The 16,185-nt window shown below is 33.5% G+C and overlaps 5 protein-coding genes across 14 annotated transcripts; 1 reads left to right on the top strand and 4 right to left on the bottom strand.

The window, feature by feature from the left end:
- Nucleotides 1-2,763, bottom strand: LOC128884410 (uncharacterized). 5 transcript variants are annotated; one of them, XM_054137808.1, is made up of 8 exons: nucleotides 2,509-2,762; nucleotides 2,348-2,454; nucleotides 1,454-2,233; nucleotides 1,045-1,390; nucleotides 957-994; nucleotides 815-903; nucleotides 585-735; nucleotides 4-531 (listed from the first exon to the last, which is right to left on the bottom strand). In XM_054137808.1, the coding sequence occupies exons 1-8, from the start codon at nucleotides 2,555-2,557 to the stop codon at nucleotides 184-186; spliced, it is 1,908 nt and encodes a 635-aa protein (XP_053993783.1). In that variant the 5' UTR covers nucleotides 2,558-2,762; the 3' UTR covers nucleotides 4-183. The 5 variants fall into 5 exon arrangements, with proteins under 5 accessions (XP_053993781.1, XP_053993786.1, XP_053993783.1 ...); XM_054137807.1 differs by having other exon boundaries at nucleotides 5-332; nucleotides 381-531; nucleotides 2,348-2,762; XM_054137806.1 differs by having other exon boundaries at nucleotides 1-531; nucleotides 2,348-2,763.
- A 98-nt stretch (nucleotides 2,764-2,861) lies between these two features.
- LOC128884411 (uncharacterized) lies at nucleotides 2,862-4,542 on the bottom strand. The gene is made up of 6 exons (XM_054137812.1): nucleotides 3,988-4,542; nucleotides 3,693-3,935; nucleotides 3,504-3,625; nucleotides 3,369-3,432; nucleotides 3,242-3,304; nucleotides 2,862-3,178 (listed from the first exon to the last, which is right to left on the bottom strand). The coding sequence occupies exons 1-6, from the start codon at nucleotides 4,417-4,419 to the stop codon at nucleotides 2,990-2,992; spliced, it is 1,113 nt and encodes a 370-aa protein (XP_053993787.1). The 5' UTR covers nucleotides 4,420-4,542; the 3' UTR covers nucleotides 2,862-2,989.
- A 252-nt stretch (nucleotides 4,543-4,794) lies between these two features.
- LOC128884412 (uncharacterized) lies at nucleotides 4,795-6,934 on the bottom strand. 2 transcript variants are annotated; one of them, XM_054137814.1, is made up of 6 exons: nucleotides 6,348-6,934; nucleotides 6,002-6,290; nucleotides 5,782-5,942; nucleotides 5,529-5,734; nucleotides 5,414-5,476; nucleotides 4,795-5,346 (listed from the first exon to the last, which is right to left on the bottom strand). In XM_054137814.1, the coding sequence occupies exons 1-6, from the start codon at nucleotides 6,607-6,609 to the stop codon at nucleotides 5,344-5,346; spliced, it is 984 nt and encodes a 327-aa protein (XP_053993789.1). In that variant the 5' UTR covers nucleotides 6,610-6,934; the 3' UTR covers nucleotides 4,795-5,343. The 2 variants fall into 2 exon arrangements, with proteins under 2 accessions (XP_053993789.1, XP_053993788.1); XM_054137813.1 differs by having other exon boundaries at nucleotides 5,529-5,737; nucleotides 6,348-6,927.
- A 435-nt stretch (nucleotides 6,935-7,369) lies between these two features.
- Nucleotides 7,370-9,120, top strand: LOC128884420 (uncharacterized). 3 transcript variants are annotated; one of them, XR_008459380.1, is made up of 9 exons: nucleotides 7,370-7,393; nucleotides 7,443-7,678; nucleotides 7,726-7,790; nucleotides 7,845-7,916; nucleotides 7,974-8,048; nucleotides 8,121-8,241; nucleotides 8,368-8,408; nucleotides 8,461-8,548; nucleotides 8,600-9,120. XR_008459380.1 is itself a non-coding variant. In XM_054137829.1 (8 exons), exons 1-8 carry the CDS (start codon nucleotides 7,386-7,388, stop codon nucleotides 8,485-8,487), a joined length of 645 nt encoding a protein of 214 aa, XP_053993804.1. In that variant the 5' UTR covers nucleotides 7,370-7,385; the 3' UTR covers nucleotides 8,488-9,113. The 3 variants fall into 3 exon arrangements, 2 of the variants coding, with proteins under 2 accessions (XP_053993804.1, XP_053993803.1); XM_054137829.1 differs by having other exon boundaries at nucleotides 8,461-9,113; XM_054137828.1 differs by lacking the exons at nucleotides 8,461-8,548; nucleotides 8,600-9,120 and having other exon boundaries at nucleotides 8,121-8,408.
- Nucleotides 9,121-9,149: 29 nt separating this feature from the next.
- Nucleotides 9,150-16,095, bottom strand: LOC128884419 (uncharacterized). Of its 3 annotated transcripts, XM_054137826.1 has the most exons (34): nucleotides 15,362-16,095; nucleotides 15,172-15,309; nucleotides 15,101-15,116; nucleotides 14,906-15,047; nucleotides 14,426-14,662; nucleotides 14,270-14,362; nucleotides 14,148-14,229; nucleotides 14,025-14,069; nucleotides 13,893-13,976; nucleotides 13,770-13,817; nucleotides 13,632-13,709; nucleotides 13,491-13,575; nucleotides 13,287-13,434; nucleotides 13,104-13,229; nucleotides 12,995-13,029; nucleotides 12,855-12,936; nucleotides 12,769-12,810; nucleotides 12,686-12,719; nucleotides 12,539-12,625; nucleotides 12,245-12,493; nucleotides 12,068-12,170; nucleotides 11,955-11,991; nucleotides 11,822-11,891; nucleotides 11,624-11,751; nucleotides 11,457-11,569; nucleotides 11,344-11,381; nucleotides 11,213-11,279; nucleotides 11,053-11,151; nucleotides 10,847-10,988; nucleotides 10,746-10,785; nucleotides 10,200-10,640; nucleotides 10,056-10,132; nucleotides 9,928-9,975; nucleotides 9,151-9,873 (listed from the first exon to the last, which is right to left on the bottom strand). In XM_054137826.1, the coding sequence occupies exons 1-34, from the start codon at nucleotides 15,924-15,926 to the stop codon at nucleotides 9,673-9,675; spliced, it is 4,020 nt and encodes a 1,339-aa protein (XP_053993801.1). In that variant the 5' UTR covers nucleotides 15,927-16,095; the 3' UTR covers nucleotides 9,151-9,672. The 3 variants fall into 3 exon arrangements, with proteins under 3 accessions (XP_053993800.1, XP_053993801.1, XP_053993802.1); XM_054137825.1 differs by having other exon boundaries at nucleotides 9,150-9,873; nucleotides 13,632-13,817; XM_054137827.1 differs by lacking the exons at nucleotides 9,151-9,873; nucleotides 9,928-9,975; nucleotides 10,056-10,132 and having other exon boundaries at nucleotides 10,279-10,430; nucleotides 10,477-10,640; nucleotides 13,632-13,817.
- Nucleotides 16,096-16,185: the final 90 nt, after the last annotated feature.

Genomic DNA, 16,185 nt, shown 5'->3' with positions numbered 1-16,185 from the left:
ATTAAAAATTTTTTCACATTGTGTGTGTGTGTGTGTGTGTTTTTTTTTTTCTCTTCTCAACAAAATGATTGTCTTTTCCTTTTTTTTTATTAAAAAGGAAATGACATGTACCCATACATTTTTAAAAAAATGAAACTGTCTTCTTGCTTTTTGACTGACTCGAAAAAATAAAAATTCTTCTTATTAAAAAGTTTGTAATGCAATGGTCGATTGATTGAATTGTAATTGATTTTTAATGGAACAATGCACTTTTTGTAAATCAAGTAATTCTTTTTCTTTTTCCTTTAATTTTCGAGTATACATGAGTGTTAATTTGTTTTGCACTTTGGTCTCTAAAAAGAAGCGCGTTATAAGAATAAGAAGAAATGACCACTGTTTACTTTGATGACGTTCGACATGTTTTTGTAAAGAAGAAATGTCATTTTTTAATTGAAACTCCTTGTCCTTTAAAACAATTAACTCTTGTCGTAATGCGGCGTCACTTTTACCATAGACAACACACTCATTTTCCCATTGGTTTGTTTTCGAACACTACAACCAAATTTTATGAACCAAAAAAACACAAAAAGAAGCAAAATTGTGACTTTTGGTTCACAAACAAACGTTTCATTCACAAGACGCAACGCACGACAAGCCGATATTTTCTCTTCTAAAGACGCTTTTTTAAAACGCTTTTTTTCCCAACCACGCATCTTTTTCGTTTTTGTTGTATCTTTTACACTGTCTAATCCCGCTCTAACGCATATAGTCCCATTTGGGAATTGAAAAAAAAAAAAAAAAAAAAAAAAAGTCCATTGAAGAACAAACGACTCACCTAGGGCGTAAAACGCGCACACTTAAAGGTTCGATTAATTTGGGTCGATGACACGGTTTCCAAGATGGAGGAGATAACGCCTCACCGAGCTAACACAAACAGACACAGTTGTGTACCTTTTTTTGCAACGAAAACGTGTCACCTTATAACCCATTCGCATAAGCATACGAGATCCAAAACCTTTCAAAAACAAAATCTTGGAGTTGACAGTTGACTCCATAAAAATTCACCTTTGGTGTATTTTTCCCAGCTTCCAAAACTGTCATTGGATGAAATTAACCGTTCTCCTTTTAAGACGCACTGTTGGCTGCTTGCTTTCCATTCATTGTCCTCTTGTGCGCGACTTTTGTGTCCACACAAGTCTTTTCGTTGATTATATAAAGCATTTGGAAGTTCCGAAGGTTTGAAAACTTCCAAAGTCAAATCAGGTAAAACACGACATGAGTGCTTCCAATCAATTTGTAAAATACATTCGCCTTGCTGTACATGAACACACTGTTTTGTAACTTTAACAATTTTTCCTTCCTTCCATAGGGCGTCGGTGGCTTCACATTGAACGACTACATGACGACCCCTCTAGAACACCACACAATCACCAGCGCAATATTAAAAAATCCCCAGTGTTTCTTTTGGCTTTACATGCATAACAGTATTTAAAAGAAATGTACGAATATTTTGCGGCTCAATGAGACGCCCGTGGTCATACAAGCAATCGTGACCAGTACAGTGTTCAATGTCGTCACACGCTTTTTCAGCGTAGGATCTGGGGGCGACCAGTTTTACTTTCACTTTAGAAATAACATAAAACTTGGTTGAAATATCTTTCAATACAGGCATATCGCATGAACGTGTCTCGACACGTTTTAAACCACCGAAATCAAGACACGTATCGCACGACATTTTCTTCAAAAATATTTTGACATCTAAAGTATCATAACAATCGACATAAGTCTCCACTACTTGTGCTACATTCCAAAAAGGTGTGCCGTTCAAACGAAAATCACAAAACGCTACAAGTTGACCCGCCTTCAAATGTTCATAAAAGTACGCGCCCCAAACAAATTGAGACAAACGCAGCTCAAGATAGTGAGACACTTCAACAACTTCCCAAGCTTTAATAATTAACTCCAAAAGTAAGCCGTCACAAGTTTCCTCGTATGACTGAAAGCATACCCTGCTTTTACTTTTTGGCAACCTATCACTCGACAAATCTTCCAACTCCTCATCACTCGACAAACATATCGACGAATCACTTGACAAACACATCGACGAATCACTTGACATACCTTCCGGCTCCTCATTTTTATCGTTTGAGTCACAGTTTAACGTGGTCTTTTGATTTCGGGTTTCGCATGTCGCTTCTTCCAGTCTCTCACACTCAACTTGCTTTTGAAAAACTTTTAAATTTCCGTAGCATACCTAAATGAAATTCAAAAGTTTCTTTCCTAATTTGTCTCTGTGCGACTGGTTGTTTTATAACGAACACATTTTTTTTCTAATGTTGAAAACATGTACTTCAATTTGAATCTTTACCTTAAGTTCTTCCAGAACCTTTAAGATCTCGAAGGAACTGGAGTCCAAAGATTCCAATGACTCGATTTGTTCTTCCAAATCATATAATTCTTTTTCAACATTGTTCTCTATTTCAAAAAAAAAAACATTCACTGCTTTTCTGTGATGTATTTCTTCAATACCTGTCGCCACCTTATTGGAGTTACATAGCGAGTGATTAACTAGGCACATTCACCAACAAAAGAAAAAACGCTAGATAATTCCTATACAATTGTTTTGTTCTTTTCTAATCCTATTCTTAATGTCAAAGGTAAAACAGATTCTAACAATTCGCCTTTTAAAAAACGTCACGATCACAACTTACTACCATTTTTTTTTAATCACACAAACAAACAAACAAAAAAAAAAACACGCGTCGTTCAATTATAGAAACGTTAATTTTTATAACACTAAGCGTATATATGAGTACGCCTCTCAGTGTAGTTTTCTAGTAACCACGACTCCCAATTGAGATAAAAAAAAAAGAAATGGCGTTTCTATCGTAAAATATTTTATTGTTGAATGCAACAAATTTTTGTCGTAAAACTTTGTTTTTCAATTGTGTGTATGTGTGTGTTCGTCACAAAAAGAACCAAAGTGGCACGACTGTTTCAACAATAAAGCTTAAGTCGTATTTTGACCAGCGCATGGCTGGGCGCACTGAAACGTTGCTTCGCATTTAGGGAGGGTATCCGAATCGCAAGACGGCTCTGTAGGTAAAGCGGGCTGTGAGTCATCCATGACGTTAAAGAAAAAAGTAGGATCTTTCAGACTTTGCAACATATCTCGCATATGCAGTAAAACACCCTCCACCTAAACAAACCAAAAACAAATCATCCTAGTGCGAAGGTCATTCAAAAAAAAAAAATACCCTACTTGAGTTTTGCGCACTTGCGCTATACGTTGCCAACGGCTCAAAGCTCGATTTGACTCACGTAACTAATAGGAAAAAAAAAGCAAGACCATACAAATTTTTTTTTTCAAACCACAAGAGTGAACTGACCTTAACTTTCTCTTGTTGTAGCTCTTTTTGATAAATTTGTTGGGGCTTTTTAGTTAAGATCTCACTAAACAAAACAAATGTGAGTTTAAAATCGAACTTTGTTTTGTTTTATGGTAAAGTCAAACAACAACGTACGCTGCCACATTTTCCAAATCCTGGTTATATTGCCGTCGTTGTTTAGCTAAGATTAAATTCGTTTGAGCTCGAGATAATTCCTTATCGCGTATATCGCTAACGCGTTTCATATTTTCTTCCAACTACAAACAAAGCCATAAAGTTTCTTTTTTCTCCTTTTTATTATCAACAAGGGAAAATACAACTCACGCGTTGAGTAAGAAACAGAATATCAGAATTCATAGCCCGATGCGTCGTCACGAGACTTGAAAGCCTTTGACGAAGTCTTGTAAGTTCTAAAGGAATGACTTTATCAACAAGGGTGCGGGTTTTTTCTTCAAGTAAAAGGGTGAACTCAGTATTGCGCTGAGATGTATTCATAAAAATAACAAGTTTACTAAGGCAAGAAAAATAATAATACAGATTTTTTAATTCATCTTTCTCCATCCATATCTACAGTGAAGGATTGTTAACAATTGTTTCAAAACGAAAAAAAAAACTAAACTTGTTGTAATCTTAAGCCTTCCGTCATCAGTTGGGAAGTCGGGTCTAAGGTAGCTAAAGAGCAAGGTAATGTTGTTAAAGCGCAGGTGGATGGTGTGTCACTGCTTTCTTTTTGTGAAACGCGGTTAGGCAATTGGGAAGAAAGGGTCGTTTTGCTCATTGAAGAAAAACAACCAGTATGGCTACCAGACCCATTCAACGGTTGCTGTGTTGACGAAACTCCTGTGGACGTGGAACGGTAAGATGAGGGCGTTTCGTTATGATTCAAACTAGTACTCGTTACAGTGTCGGATGGTGTTCGTAAAAGAGCGTATTGACGAGGAGTACTCATGCAAGCCGAATTGTTGACATGCGATGATAAAACGCGAGGTCTTGATCCCGGCTGCGGTAAAGAATCATGTGCACTAGAGAAAGATCGGCAAGTGTAATTCATTTAGCAAAATTAATCAGTCGAAAGTCTTTTAAACAAGAATAAATGTTAAGCTAATGAACATGGTGACATTTTCACTTTATGGACACAACTGACAGGGTCTAGTGTTAGAAAAAAAAAACTTTATAAGGTTCGATTTCATAAAGCTAACTGTTTTCCTTCAAATGAACATGACGTCATCTTTTTACTTTTCCTTTTAAAAACGCTTTACTTTTTTTTATGTTCCCACAATCTTTTGTTTTAAAGAAAATACTTGTTGTAATAAAGTGAAAAAACCTAGAAGAAACTCGTCGTAGAAATTCAAAGTCATTTTCATTTGACGCTTTACTTCAAATTTAGAGATAACACAAATCCATCAATGTGAGTAGGCTTCAAATAAAAGTCAAAACATTTTTCATTTACGTTAACACATGCTTATCAAAAAAGAAGCATTTCTTTATTGATCCTATTACTTTTAGTGCTCTTTTTTTTTTAACATTGCCATTCAACTTTAAAACCAATATGGCACTTTTCTATTCTCTGGATAACAATTGAACCTTTCTTTCTACTCATCTTTAAATATGACTTTTTCTTTTGTCTCTGTCGAGGAAGCAAATAAGCAACGAGATTAAATGAACCCGACCAATCCAAGCTCACGTTCACTCCGTGCTCCAATTTTTATAAAAAGAACAAGAGCTATGCATTGGTAACAACTTATCATGAATCATTGAAACATATGAACAGAATACACTAGAAAACAAAAATTGCATTCCATTCAATCCGTAACTATGAAAGCAATGAAAATGTCAATAAGACTCATAATGCCAAGGTGGTAAGAAGAGTAGGAACCTTGTTATTTCTTTTACTTAACGCAAGGCAGAAGGGTAAGGTTTTTTCCTCCAATGACCGTCAACCGTCTCACTGTATCAAACCTTTCTACCCGTATTGTTACTAACATACAAATCAAAAAAGAAAAGTACATTGTCTTATTATATGTTCTAAATGATTTGTTGCATACATTGCAAGGTTTGTTGGAATCCTTGTGTATTTTTTTAAGACTAAGAGCTAATACTTTTAATTCCTTAAAAAAAAAAAAAATTTGAACATTTTTTTAAAAAAAAAAATCATCTTACATCTTGTAATTCATTTTTAAGACGTTCAATCGTATCGCCTTCGGTATTCGCATAAGGAGACATTTCCAATTTGGATAATTGATTTTTAATAGCATCATATAAGAGTTGGGTTAATTCTAATTGTGATAGTGTCTTCATAGAAGAATAACAGGGTTTTCCCTTGAGAGGTCGAACATCAACAGGACGTCCGTTAGGATCTCGGTACACTCCTGTGCGTCATCCACTTTTCAACATTGAAAATGGTTTACCTTACCTAAAAAATAAGGTAAAGGGTACACTTTAGTGAAGCCTTGCGAGTCGACATCATCAGCAGCTTCCCACTGATGCAAAGGAACAACTTTATATTTTCGTCGTGCGAGCTCAGCGTCATAGTCATAATTTTCCGGCGGCCAAGGATCCATAACATACCACCATCTAAGAATCAAAAGAACACATTTTTTTTCTTCAGTAATTAACAATGAAAGTACAAGTACCTACACAACAACTTTGCAATTAATTGCTGTTTTGTATCTCTTTGAGATTCTCGTGTCGACACAACACATTTGTAAAGATTGTCTTCATCGTCGCTTGAATCGGAATGAGACGATTTACATTCGTTTTCATCATCGTTCTCTTTTTTTACTGAAACGTTGGATGAGGTCTTTAAAGAAGCATTTTTTAGCAAGGGTTTTTTGGGTGCCTTGACATGGTTTGTAGTGAAGGATTCACAGGGCACTTTGTGATCTTTTTCACATAAAATGGGAGACATGGAATCAGCTGTATCTGAAAGCGTTTGTATTTTGGTACACAATTTTGGTTCATACTAAGCGTGGCGAGAACCTGATAAATATGAAGAACCTTTACGTCTTTTCTCTTTAAAGCAAGCTTGATCGATGTTAGGCAGTTGAGTAGGACACACTTTTGGTATGACAGCTGGTAAAATGTCCGCCAGATTGGATGAGCACTGTGATACTTTAACTAAACTTTTAGAATCCCCAGTGCTTTCCGCTAACCCATCCTCGGAAATAATCGTAGGCCTTTGACGTTTTAATCTTAGAGATCCATAGGGTGCTGATTGTGTCACAGGTTTTAAACAAGACATCTTTTAAAAAAAATGAAATGTTTTCAAACGAGTTGTGTACACTATAGCCTATTAACGGGTATCAAAACACTCAGCACTTGAACGGACGCTAAAAAAATAGTAGACTCAAGTCATGAAGAATGCGAAATGTAAACATTAAAAAAATAGAATTCAAATCAAAATAAAAGCTTTTTTTTTAATTAAGCATTGATATGTGTCGATTCTTTTGATTAACGCACAAAAAAAAATTAAATCCAAATTTACACGTCAACCACGCTAAGAAATTGGAAAAAATTAAAAAAAAATAAGTTTTTTCAAAAATGCTTAATACAAAGGCTGACAAAGTGAAAACACTTTACTGCAAGGACGATTTCTTGGTTTACAGTTGTCTTATAGAAAACAACAGTTGGACAATTGGTTCATGTACCATTTCTATTGCTAAATTAAATTCGACTAATTCAAAGAAAATTCTATCAAAAAGAGTTGTATGAATTTTTCTTATAATGCACTCTAGAAAACAAGCCTGTCGTCACATTCGTTTGTTACCCCTAGAATAACATGCTTGTTCATTTCTTAATTCCAATGACTAATATTTGACTCAATATTCAATACTTAATCAATACAGTGACATATTTTTGATAAATTTCTATAGAATTAAAAAAATGAAAGGTCAAAAATATGATGACCTTAGAAGACTTTAATCTTTTATTATGTCTACTTGACGTCACATATCGTTTTGCATGCAGATATATCTCTCTTCCAAGCTTTAGACTCTATACAAAAATTAAAAACATTTAATGAAACGGTAATTAAAAAAAAACTACTTTTTTTAAATTAAAAACATATCTCTTTAGATTCTTACTCTTGAAACCATCTATTTCACCTACGAATTCCCCACAAAAAACATTAATAGACACACAGTCTTCTATAGAATCTCGTATAGATTTCATTGATCAAAAATTATCACAATGTGAAAAAGATATACGAGATTTATTAAAACAAAATCTTTCCAACAATGTCTTACAAACGAAAGCATTGGTTTTTCTTAAACGAAAAAAAATGCTGGAGGAACAAAAACATCAACTTTATGGTATCACATTTTGTTATTCTAACCACTTATTTCCGTTTCACGTTTAGAAATACTCTTAACGGTGGATCGAGCGTCAACACAACAAATCTTACTCAATACAACTCTACAAACAGTAAGGAAAAAACCTTTATACAAATACGTAGTATAATATGGACTACAAATTTAGGCTGAAGCCTTACAAACAGATGCTAAAATTATGCGCGAACAAATGCAAAATCTTAATCTCGATGATATTCAAGTATGCCTAGAACGTGTAAGATTTTAAAGTTTTCTTTATAATTGACATTCATCATAGACTTTACACTTTGACCTTGAAGAAGCGAATTCCCATCAAAAAGACGCTTTTGATGCATTATGTTTTGATAATATCGTACGCTACGTTTTTTTTTTGAAAAAAACCTTCTTCATAAATGAGATTTCCCATTAACAAAATGTGTTAAAGGTTACCAATAATGAAGACCTTGAAAAGGAATTTCAACAACTTTTTCAAAAACACGTCAATACTCCACCAAATCAACATGTTAAACAAAAAAGTCAATTCCCGTCGTACTATCCAACCGAAAGTAAGTTTTACACACAAACTAGCCTTCTTTATTCAAAAAGTGTCTTAATAAAAAATTTAAAAATTGAGCCTGTGTAAAAAACATGAGCCAAAATATTGGTCACAAAATTGGATTCTACATGTTCAGCTTTACCTCCCATTCCTAATACATCTCTTTCCTCCATGATGGTAACACATTTTTTTTTTTATTCGAAAAATTAAGGATGTTTAAAAATTTTAGAAAAAAACGGGGTTTTTTACAAAATAATGATACAGCATAGTACTGATGGCTTTTACACGAATGGAGTTTTGGGCGTACAATAAGAATGGTTCACAAACAGCGCACCATTTTAAAACATCATTTTTACTACTCTGTTTAGAGGCCGAAAATTTTACCTTCATTGAGGAACCCAGATGGCTTACATGATATCCTTAACAATCGTTCTAACATGTTATTTTTTCTGAATTAATTGCTTTTGACATGATTTAACTACAAGAACACTTTCAAAAAGTTTTTAACCAAAACTACTGACACTCTCCCCCTCACATTACAGTCAAAACCTTTGTCTTGTCATTTGTAACATTGCGTTTTTTCGATTCTCTTCTCGTAGCTACTCCTTTTGAAGTCAATAAACATCTCCATATTATTTTGTTTCTTTACTTTAAAAAGAAACTTAATTTTTTAAAAAACTACAAGTCGATGTCCTAATTTAATTATGAAAAATCTTTTAACAAAAAAAAGCTTACCTTTATTTTTTTTTCAATTCATTCAACAGAATATATCTTTTGTTTTCAATAATAAAAACCTTAATCTACTGTCAACGTAGGGGATTGAATAATTTTTTTTTAATTAATGAATGAAATCTTGAATGCTAATTTAAAAAAAAATTGTTATAAGGTATTAAAAATCTTCATCCAGTTACTTTGTTTTACGCAAGAAAAAATATGCACCACCACTTTCACATCACACAGAAATACATTCATACTTTGGATTTAGCTTCCTAACCTTACTAAGATTGCATGTAGTCTCTTTCCTCCGTTTCCTTTAAATTTGAACGATAGGTTTGAATTTTTTTAAATCATACATTTAAACAGGTATAAATTAAAGGACTTAGTCGAATAAAACAAAATACACGATTCTTTTCTTTTTTAGAGTTATGATAACAAGAGAATTTCTATAGTCTAATTAAAAATTTTATTAAGATAAAAAAAAAATACCCTTTGATAACTTTACAAAAAGTTGAATTAACTTGTAATCCAATGATACATTTTTTAAAAAGTTGTTGCCCGGTTTTACCCAGTCCAAAAAACAATTCCTTTAGAAACTGCGTAAAAAATTATTTTTATACCTTTTGCATGGTAACACACTGTTCAAAAAGTTATATTCATCTTTTTTTTGTAACAGTGGTGTTAGGACCGATTAAAAAATTGTATTCAATGTCACAAAGACGTTTTATTGTCTTGGAGGATGATTCCATTGAAAACCACGAAAGTCAGCTGATCCTCGTTCCACTATCAATCCGTAGCCACCATTCCCATTTCGGGTGCGAACTTGAAGAACAAGACGGTTGTCCAAGAGAACCGTTATATACGACTTATAATCGGTAACGTGTAACTGATACCAGACGTCGGACATTAAATGATTTTGTGTACCCTAGAAGAAAAAGTATTCCAAGAACAATTTTTAAATCCATCTCAGCAAACATACAGTAAGAAAAATTTGAGATTCCGCTTCATTTCTATCTTCTATACCAACCTAGAATGCATTGACAGAATAATAAAAAGCATCAAACTTGTTAAACATTTTTCAAATGCTATTGGTCCAAAACAAATTACCTGCGGCCCAGTGTTCTCATTTATGTCAACAAATACGTAAAAATAATCCGTTTGAGACTTTTTTCGAAAAATCATTCCTTGAAAAATAAAAATACCATAACGTATGTTAGTGAAATTCGTTCCAAAAGACATCCCGTTTGTTACCTGCTTTCGATTGATGTTTTAATTTAAGACTAAGAGAAGATGAATCGAAGTCTGTGTTGGTACATAGTGTAGGAATCAGCAAGAGATAAGCCGAATTATTTTCAGAGCAAGATGTTCCTTTAAGAAAGGATTTTTGATATAACCAAGTACTTGGTGCGGGTGTTTCACAAAAGGGAGACCAAATTTCGTCATGTTGAGATGTTAATGAATCACTCATTTCTGATACGCATCCTGCTGTGTGTTTTAAAATCAGCTCTTCGCTTGCTTGTGTATCTACCATGTTCTCATCATTTATATAAAGCTCGGTCGTTGCATTGAAGGTAGGAAATGCGTTTTCATTAGAAGGTATAGACGTAATATTATGGTGGACGGGTAAGGGAAACATGGGATTAACTTCAGTAGTGTTATCGGATAACGTGATGCTTTGTAATTTCTCATACTCTACAATAATTTGAACAAGAACGTTTTTTTTAAAGTCATATTGTTCTAACATGTGAGCTTAATTTAAAGATTTGTTGTTTGGAAACATAGAAAAAAACACGTTACCAGAGCCAAAAGCATTTTGTAAAGAAAAAGTAGATTCTTCCTGTTAGCATAAAATGGAGATAAAGAAATGCATGGTACGATTAAATTATGTATATTTTTACCCATAGAGGCCCGCAAAGAATTGTATCCCAAATAACATGAGTTTGTGAAGATAATCCTCTAGTAAGAAATCCTACGTAACCACCCATGAATGCCTTCTTTAACTTAAGACCCGTTTTGACTTCCCCATCATTTACAAAGAATCTACAAAAAAAATGAAACATTAGAGATACATCTATCTTCAAGTGTATTTTCCAAATTCTCCAACCGTATTAAGCTGGGTGAAAAATCTGCGGAAGCACGAATCCAGCGAGAAGTTGGTAATGTGTAAGTAACAGGATTATGTGGTGGACTCAAGATGCCATTTCTTTAAATTGTAAAAGCATGACAAGTTTAAAAATCATATGGTAACGTGACAATATACATACTCCATTTGACGAATAGAAATGAAACAGTCTCCGGAAGCTACTTTAGAAATGTCAAGTGCAATAAAATCTAAACACTCCTCCCCACCAAAAAAAGTTAAAAACATAACAAAAACACTAGAAACGACATTTACTTTTATCGTTGAAATATTTGACTATGAAACCAAATGTTCTGAAATTGACATAACGTATAGTAAAAATCTCCTGCTTTTATGTATTCCAAATTTTTTTTTAAGTATCTGCTTACCCGTATCCTTCATCGGATAACTGAAATCGAGCGCTTATGAATCCCTTGTTGTAAGAATGGTGACGGTATACCAAAAATGAACCATAAGACGTGTTGGAAACAATAGATGAAGTCTAGAATAACATAATGAGTATTTCATTTCATAGTTGTAGTTGTGTATTACGCACTTGATATAATCCCTTTACTAACCCTTCACTAGTTTGTGTGGATAAATACCATGCAGAAGGGCCAAGAGCTGCATCAGGAGCGTCCACAACAAGCCAGTCGTTATACAAAACGTTTGATTTGTCGTAATCTTAGAAAGTAAAAAAAAATCCGTTTTTGTTGATTGAGACGCATTTTTCATTTTTAGAAACATGTCACACCTGAGAATGCTGGAGGTCCTTTTGGTGAACTAGTGCTTAATTCCGTTTCTAGTTGAAGTATACTTTGTTCCTAGTAAAAAAATGTAAGATGTGAGCATTATCTCTTGAAAGAAAAATATACAAAACATCATACAATCTCTCTTAGTTTTGTATGTATAAGGGATTCAATTCTATGTAGAAAATAAAAAATTTATAAATTACACAACATAATCTCAAAATTTTTTCTCCACATTAAATATAACGTACAGCTTGATTGCGTCGTTATAATGTTCCAGTTTGATCGTAGTTTGTTGAAGAGTATTTGCAATATGTTCTGTTTCGTTTGCAATATTAGACGAAACGATTGAATCTATTCAGAATAACAAAATTAGGATTATTTTAAAAATATGTCGCATGTTTTTTTTAAATCATAGTATAGTTGACCTGAGGAGAGCTTTGGCTCTTGACGAAAGTTCCACAATTCATTAGTCTTTTTGACAGTAGAGAAGGAAAAATTATGTGGTCTTATAGTTTGATGTTTTTGACGAAACGATTCCCAACTTTTATTGTCCGGCGAACTTTGAGGAAAGTGAACAAGGTTTCCAGTATTCTCAGGATAAAGGCAGTGCCTTCCTGAATTTATATCCACGGTAAACAAGGTAGTTTTTCTAGTTTCTTTTTGTGACGTAATTCCTATAAATAATCAATTTGTTTTTTTAATTTTTTTTTATATTATACCGTTGCGATTTGAACTCCATGAAACGATCTCTGATATTGGTAACCTTGTTACCATGACATTGCCTCCAGCATGAGCTATAACGCCAGCTGCAAAAAAATAAAAAAAAATGATGACCAACATTCAATGTATGATTCAAAGATGATTACCATGAATTGCTGATCGACACACAGAACTGCCTGCCTGCGTGTATCAAAATTAATTGAAGAGTATATAAACCAGTGGCGTATACCGCATATGTGTGATGACCTATTACTGGCGCAAGACTTTTGATCTGTAATTTATAAATGAAAAATGTGTAATGACATTATTTTTTACACAAAAGCGAGGACATTGCACGACAAAGGTAGACAAAGGGGAAGCAAGGTCCGCAAAGCTTGTTTCACATTCAATCGTTGCACTAAACGCCAGCAACACCGTATGCTTAATACATATTCCTTAAAGTACTGTTAGAATACCTTGGATACAGTGCTTCGTGCGTTCGTTCGGTATACTATTAAAAAAAAGCAGCAATGTGTATGCGTCTTCACATGTTTGACATCATGTAGAAAAGAAATTTAGAGTTACTTGAACGTATAGAGAAATGGTTTGTTCTAATGTTTGACATGTGAAACGATTCCAATTGCTTGATACAGGTAAAGGATCGGTTTCTGATCCACTCGTGATGAGAAACATATTAGCCAAAATCATTGTCTATAAAAAATAAATGTTCATGAAAATGTGATGGTTTTTTTAAATGATTGTGTTTACCGGCTTATCAATGGAGAGACTATAGAGTAAACGCGCGTCGGTACCAATCTCAACGGAGTTTTCTCTTAAACTACCAAAAAGGTTTTGCGATGGAGAATTATCGCATTCTAGTCGAACATTTGTAATATAGTTCGAGTTACTTTCTTGTCTGATCGAAAAAAATGCGGTAAGATTTTTGATTTATCTATAATAACTTTCATTCACCTCCCCAACAACAAAAATTTGTAACCTGTAGGAATACCCTTCATTCCAGACCATTTTGCATCAACTATCTTTTTGTTAAGTATATCTAAAACACTAATTATTGGTTTCTGCTTCACATCTATCAATAAATATTTAGTTCACCGTTCAAATTCACAACTTCTACTTCCTCTAAAAAGTTTACTGAAGTATCCTCCACAGGCATCGATACAGAGCCACAGCCTGATAAACACGCAAATAAATTAACATTAGTAACTGAGATTTTCAACGAATGAAAATTACCTGAATCAGCCGGGCCATCTTCAGATGCTATAATAAACCCTGGAACACCTAGCATGAAACACAAAGTTTTTAGTCATTTGGTACATGAGAATTAAAAGCATTAACAACTTTTTTTCATGTTACCTTCATATTGAGCCTTTTCAATTTCCCTATCAATTTCGATAAGAATCGCTCCACCTCTCTCGGAAATAACTCCACTGTGGATAGCTAAAGAAAATTCAATTTTTTATTGGGCAAGGAAAAAACAAAAATTACCAGCCATGCAAACAGAACTGGATAAAGAATAGCAACCAGGACTTCCTAGAAAGGAAGATAAAAAAGTTAAGTTACAATGGTTTAATTTAAGTAAAAAGACGTCTTAGGTGGACATTGATGTACCATAGATAGGAGGAATCTTGTTTTTACTAAAAAGACATCCACTAGGACACTTTACCTTGTTTACTTTTTGTTTACTTTCTATCTAAAAAAAAACGATGTATGTGTTCAAAAAACTATGTTACCTTTTCAAAAGTAGTCGAACAAGAGATACGTTTTATTGTACTTAAAGGACAAATGGGTTCAAGGAGGCTTGGAGAAATTTTATCAACAGGTATCTAAAGAGAGGGTATCAGCAAGCGTGACTTAGCGTAAAACTTAATATTTCCGATGTTCACTACCTCTTCCATGGGTTCTTTTTCATTAATCATCCATTTCAAAGTGAATTGCGGCAACCCCATAACACCTGTTGCGCTTATATCAACGTGCAGTACATCTCCTTGTTTAACGGGAAGAGATGGAGACGATTTGACGTAGCCCAAAAGCGGTGCTGCCCATTGATTGATAATATTTTGTCCATTGACCGTCAATTTCAATTGGCTATTTAAATCACTAACAAAAAAAGAATAATTTCCATCCTACAAAAAGAATAAACACTGTTTTTCTTTTATTTGAACAAATTAAGTTTTGTAAGTTTTTATCTACTATACTTAATTACAAAAATTACATTGACAAGGGTTTAACATCATATTGATTTTAAATTTTTTTAGCTATTGCCACTTAAAAAAAAACACTGTCGTATTATTTTAAAAGTTTGTTGTTAGGTGACATTATTAAATGTGTTTGTTTCTAAATAATACCAAATAGTTCACAAAGCTTACCTCTGGAGCAACTATATAGCCAGATGCACGAACGCTTAGAGGAACTCCATTATTGATTTCAACGTTATCAAGCAATTCAGGAGTCAACTTAAATTTTGGTAACAATAACGTGGCTGATTCTTCCAATGTAGTTGACTCTCTTCTACACACAAAAAACTTCATTGACCTTATTTAACAAAAAAAATTTTTTTGTACATTTGAAAGGCAGCTCCTATGATAAATAAAATATATGAGACAAAAAGAAAACAGCAATGAGACACAAATACCTCGACCTATATGGGCTGGTGTAGAGTGGAAATCGTGGTAAATATCTTTTACTATTAAATTGATTTTTTCAATCCATGAATTCAGTTCTTTTGATTTGTTGAAAGATAGTTGTGAGTACGATTGTATTCGCGGTATATCTGGAATTCAAAGAATGATAAAAATAACAAGAAAACAAGTTTTAACAACTACCCTCCGAATCATTCGGTATAAAGCGACGAGCCTCTATAAACCTCATTGAATTTTCGTCGATAGGTCGCTGGTAGTTGTATTTATCCAATAGACTTATTGGTTCTCCAATAAGAGTGGTTTGACTCCATTCAGATAACTGCACAATGTTGTCTGCAACCTTTTTTTTTTCATGGCAGGGTAAAAAACGATTCTCATGATGTTGCCATTGTTGTTGGCGATATGCTTTATTTTTACTACATCCCTCAAGATATATAGGAATACGCAGTGGGAGTGGAGTACGTGAGGCTAGTGAAGGATTTCTTGTCAAACAAAAATTATCTTTTGTTCTAATAGTTCCATCCTCAAACCAATACCAGTGAGCCGCAGGATTTTCTGAAAAAAGTGCTGTACATGAAACACTTTTCACGATAGGAATTTTAGAAAATGTTTCCCTCATCAAACATTTTGGAGAAGAATTTTTACTAGAGCCATTTATATAAGAAAGCGTCATCAAAAAACCGCTGGATATATTGGTGGCTTCAACAAGTTTTATATAAAGACATATGGCTGGTAATAGGTAAATCATTGATTTTTTGAATAAAATTAATGTAGTGAAAGTAATGTTAATTTGTGTTGATACGATGTTATTGATTTCTAACACAATTTTATGTGTACAGATAAGCACCCGAAAAAAATAATTACAGATGATTTACAAAAAAAAAAAATTGCTTGTAAATGAAAAAGAAATTAAAACAATTTGCTAATAGAAAAAAAATTCACTATAAATATTCAAAAAAAAACAAAAAATAAACCAAGATCAAATATCGCTGTGTACAAAAGATTTT

Source organism: Hylaeus volcanicus, unplaced genomic scaffold (assembly GCF_026283585.1).
Source record: "Hylaeus volcanicus isolate JK05 unplaced genomic scaffold, UHH_iyHylVolc1.0_haploid 12237, whole genome shotgun sequence".
NCBI lineage: Eukaryota > Metazoa > Arthropoda > Insecta > Hymenoptera > Colletidae > Hylaeus > Hylaeus volcanicus.
Note: the sequence above shows the minus strand (reverse complement) of the source record. Positions and strands in the feature narration are given on the sequence as shown.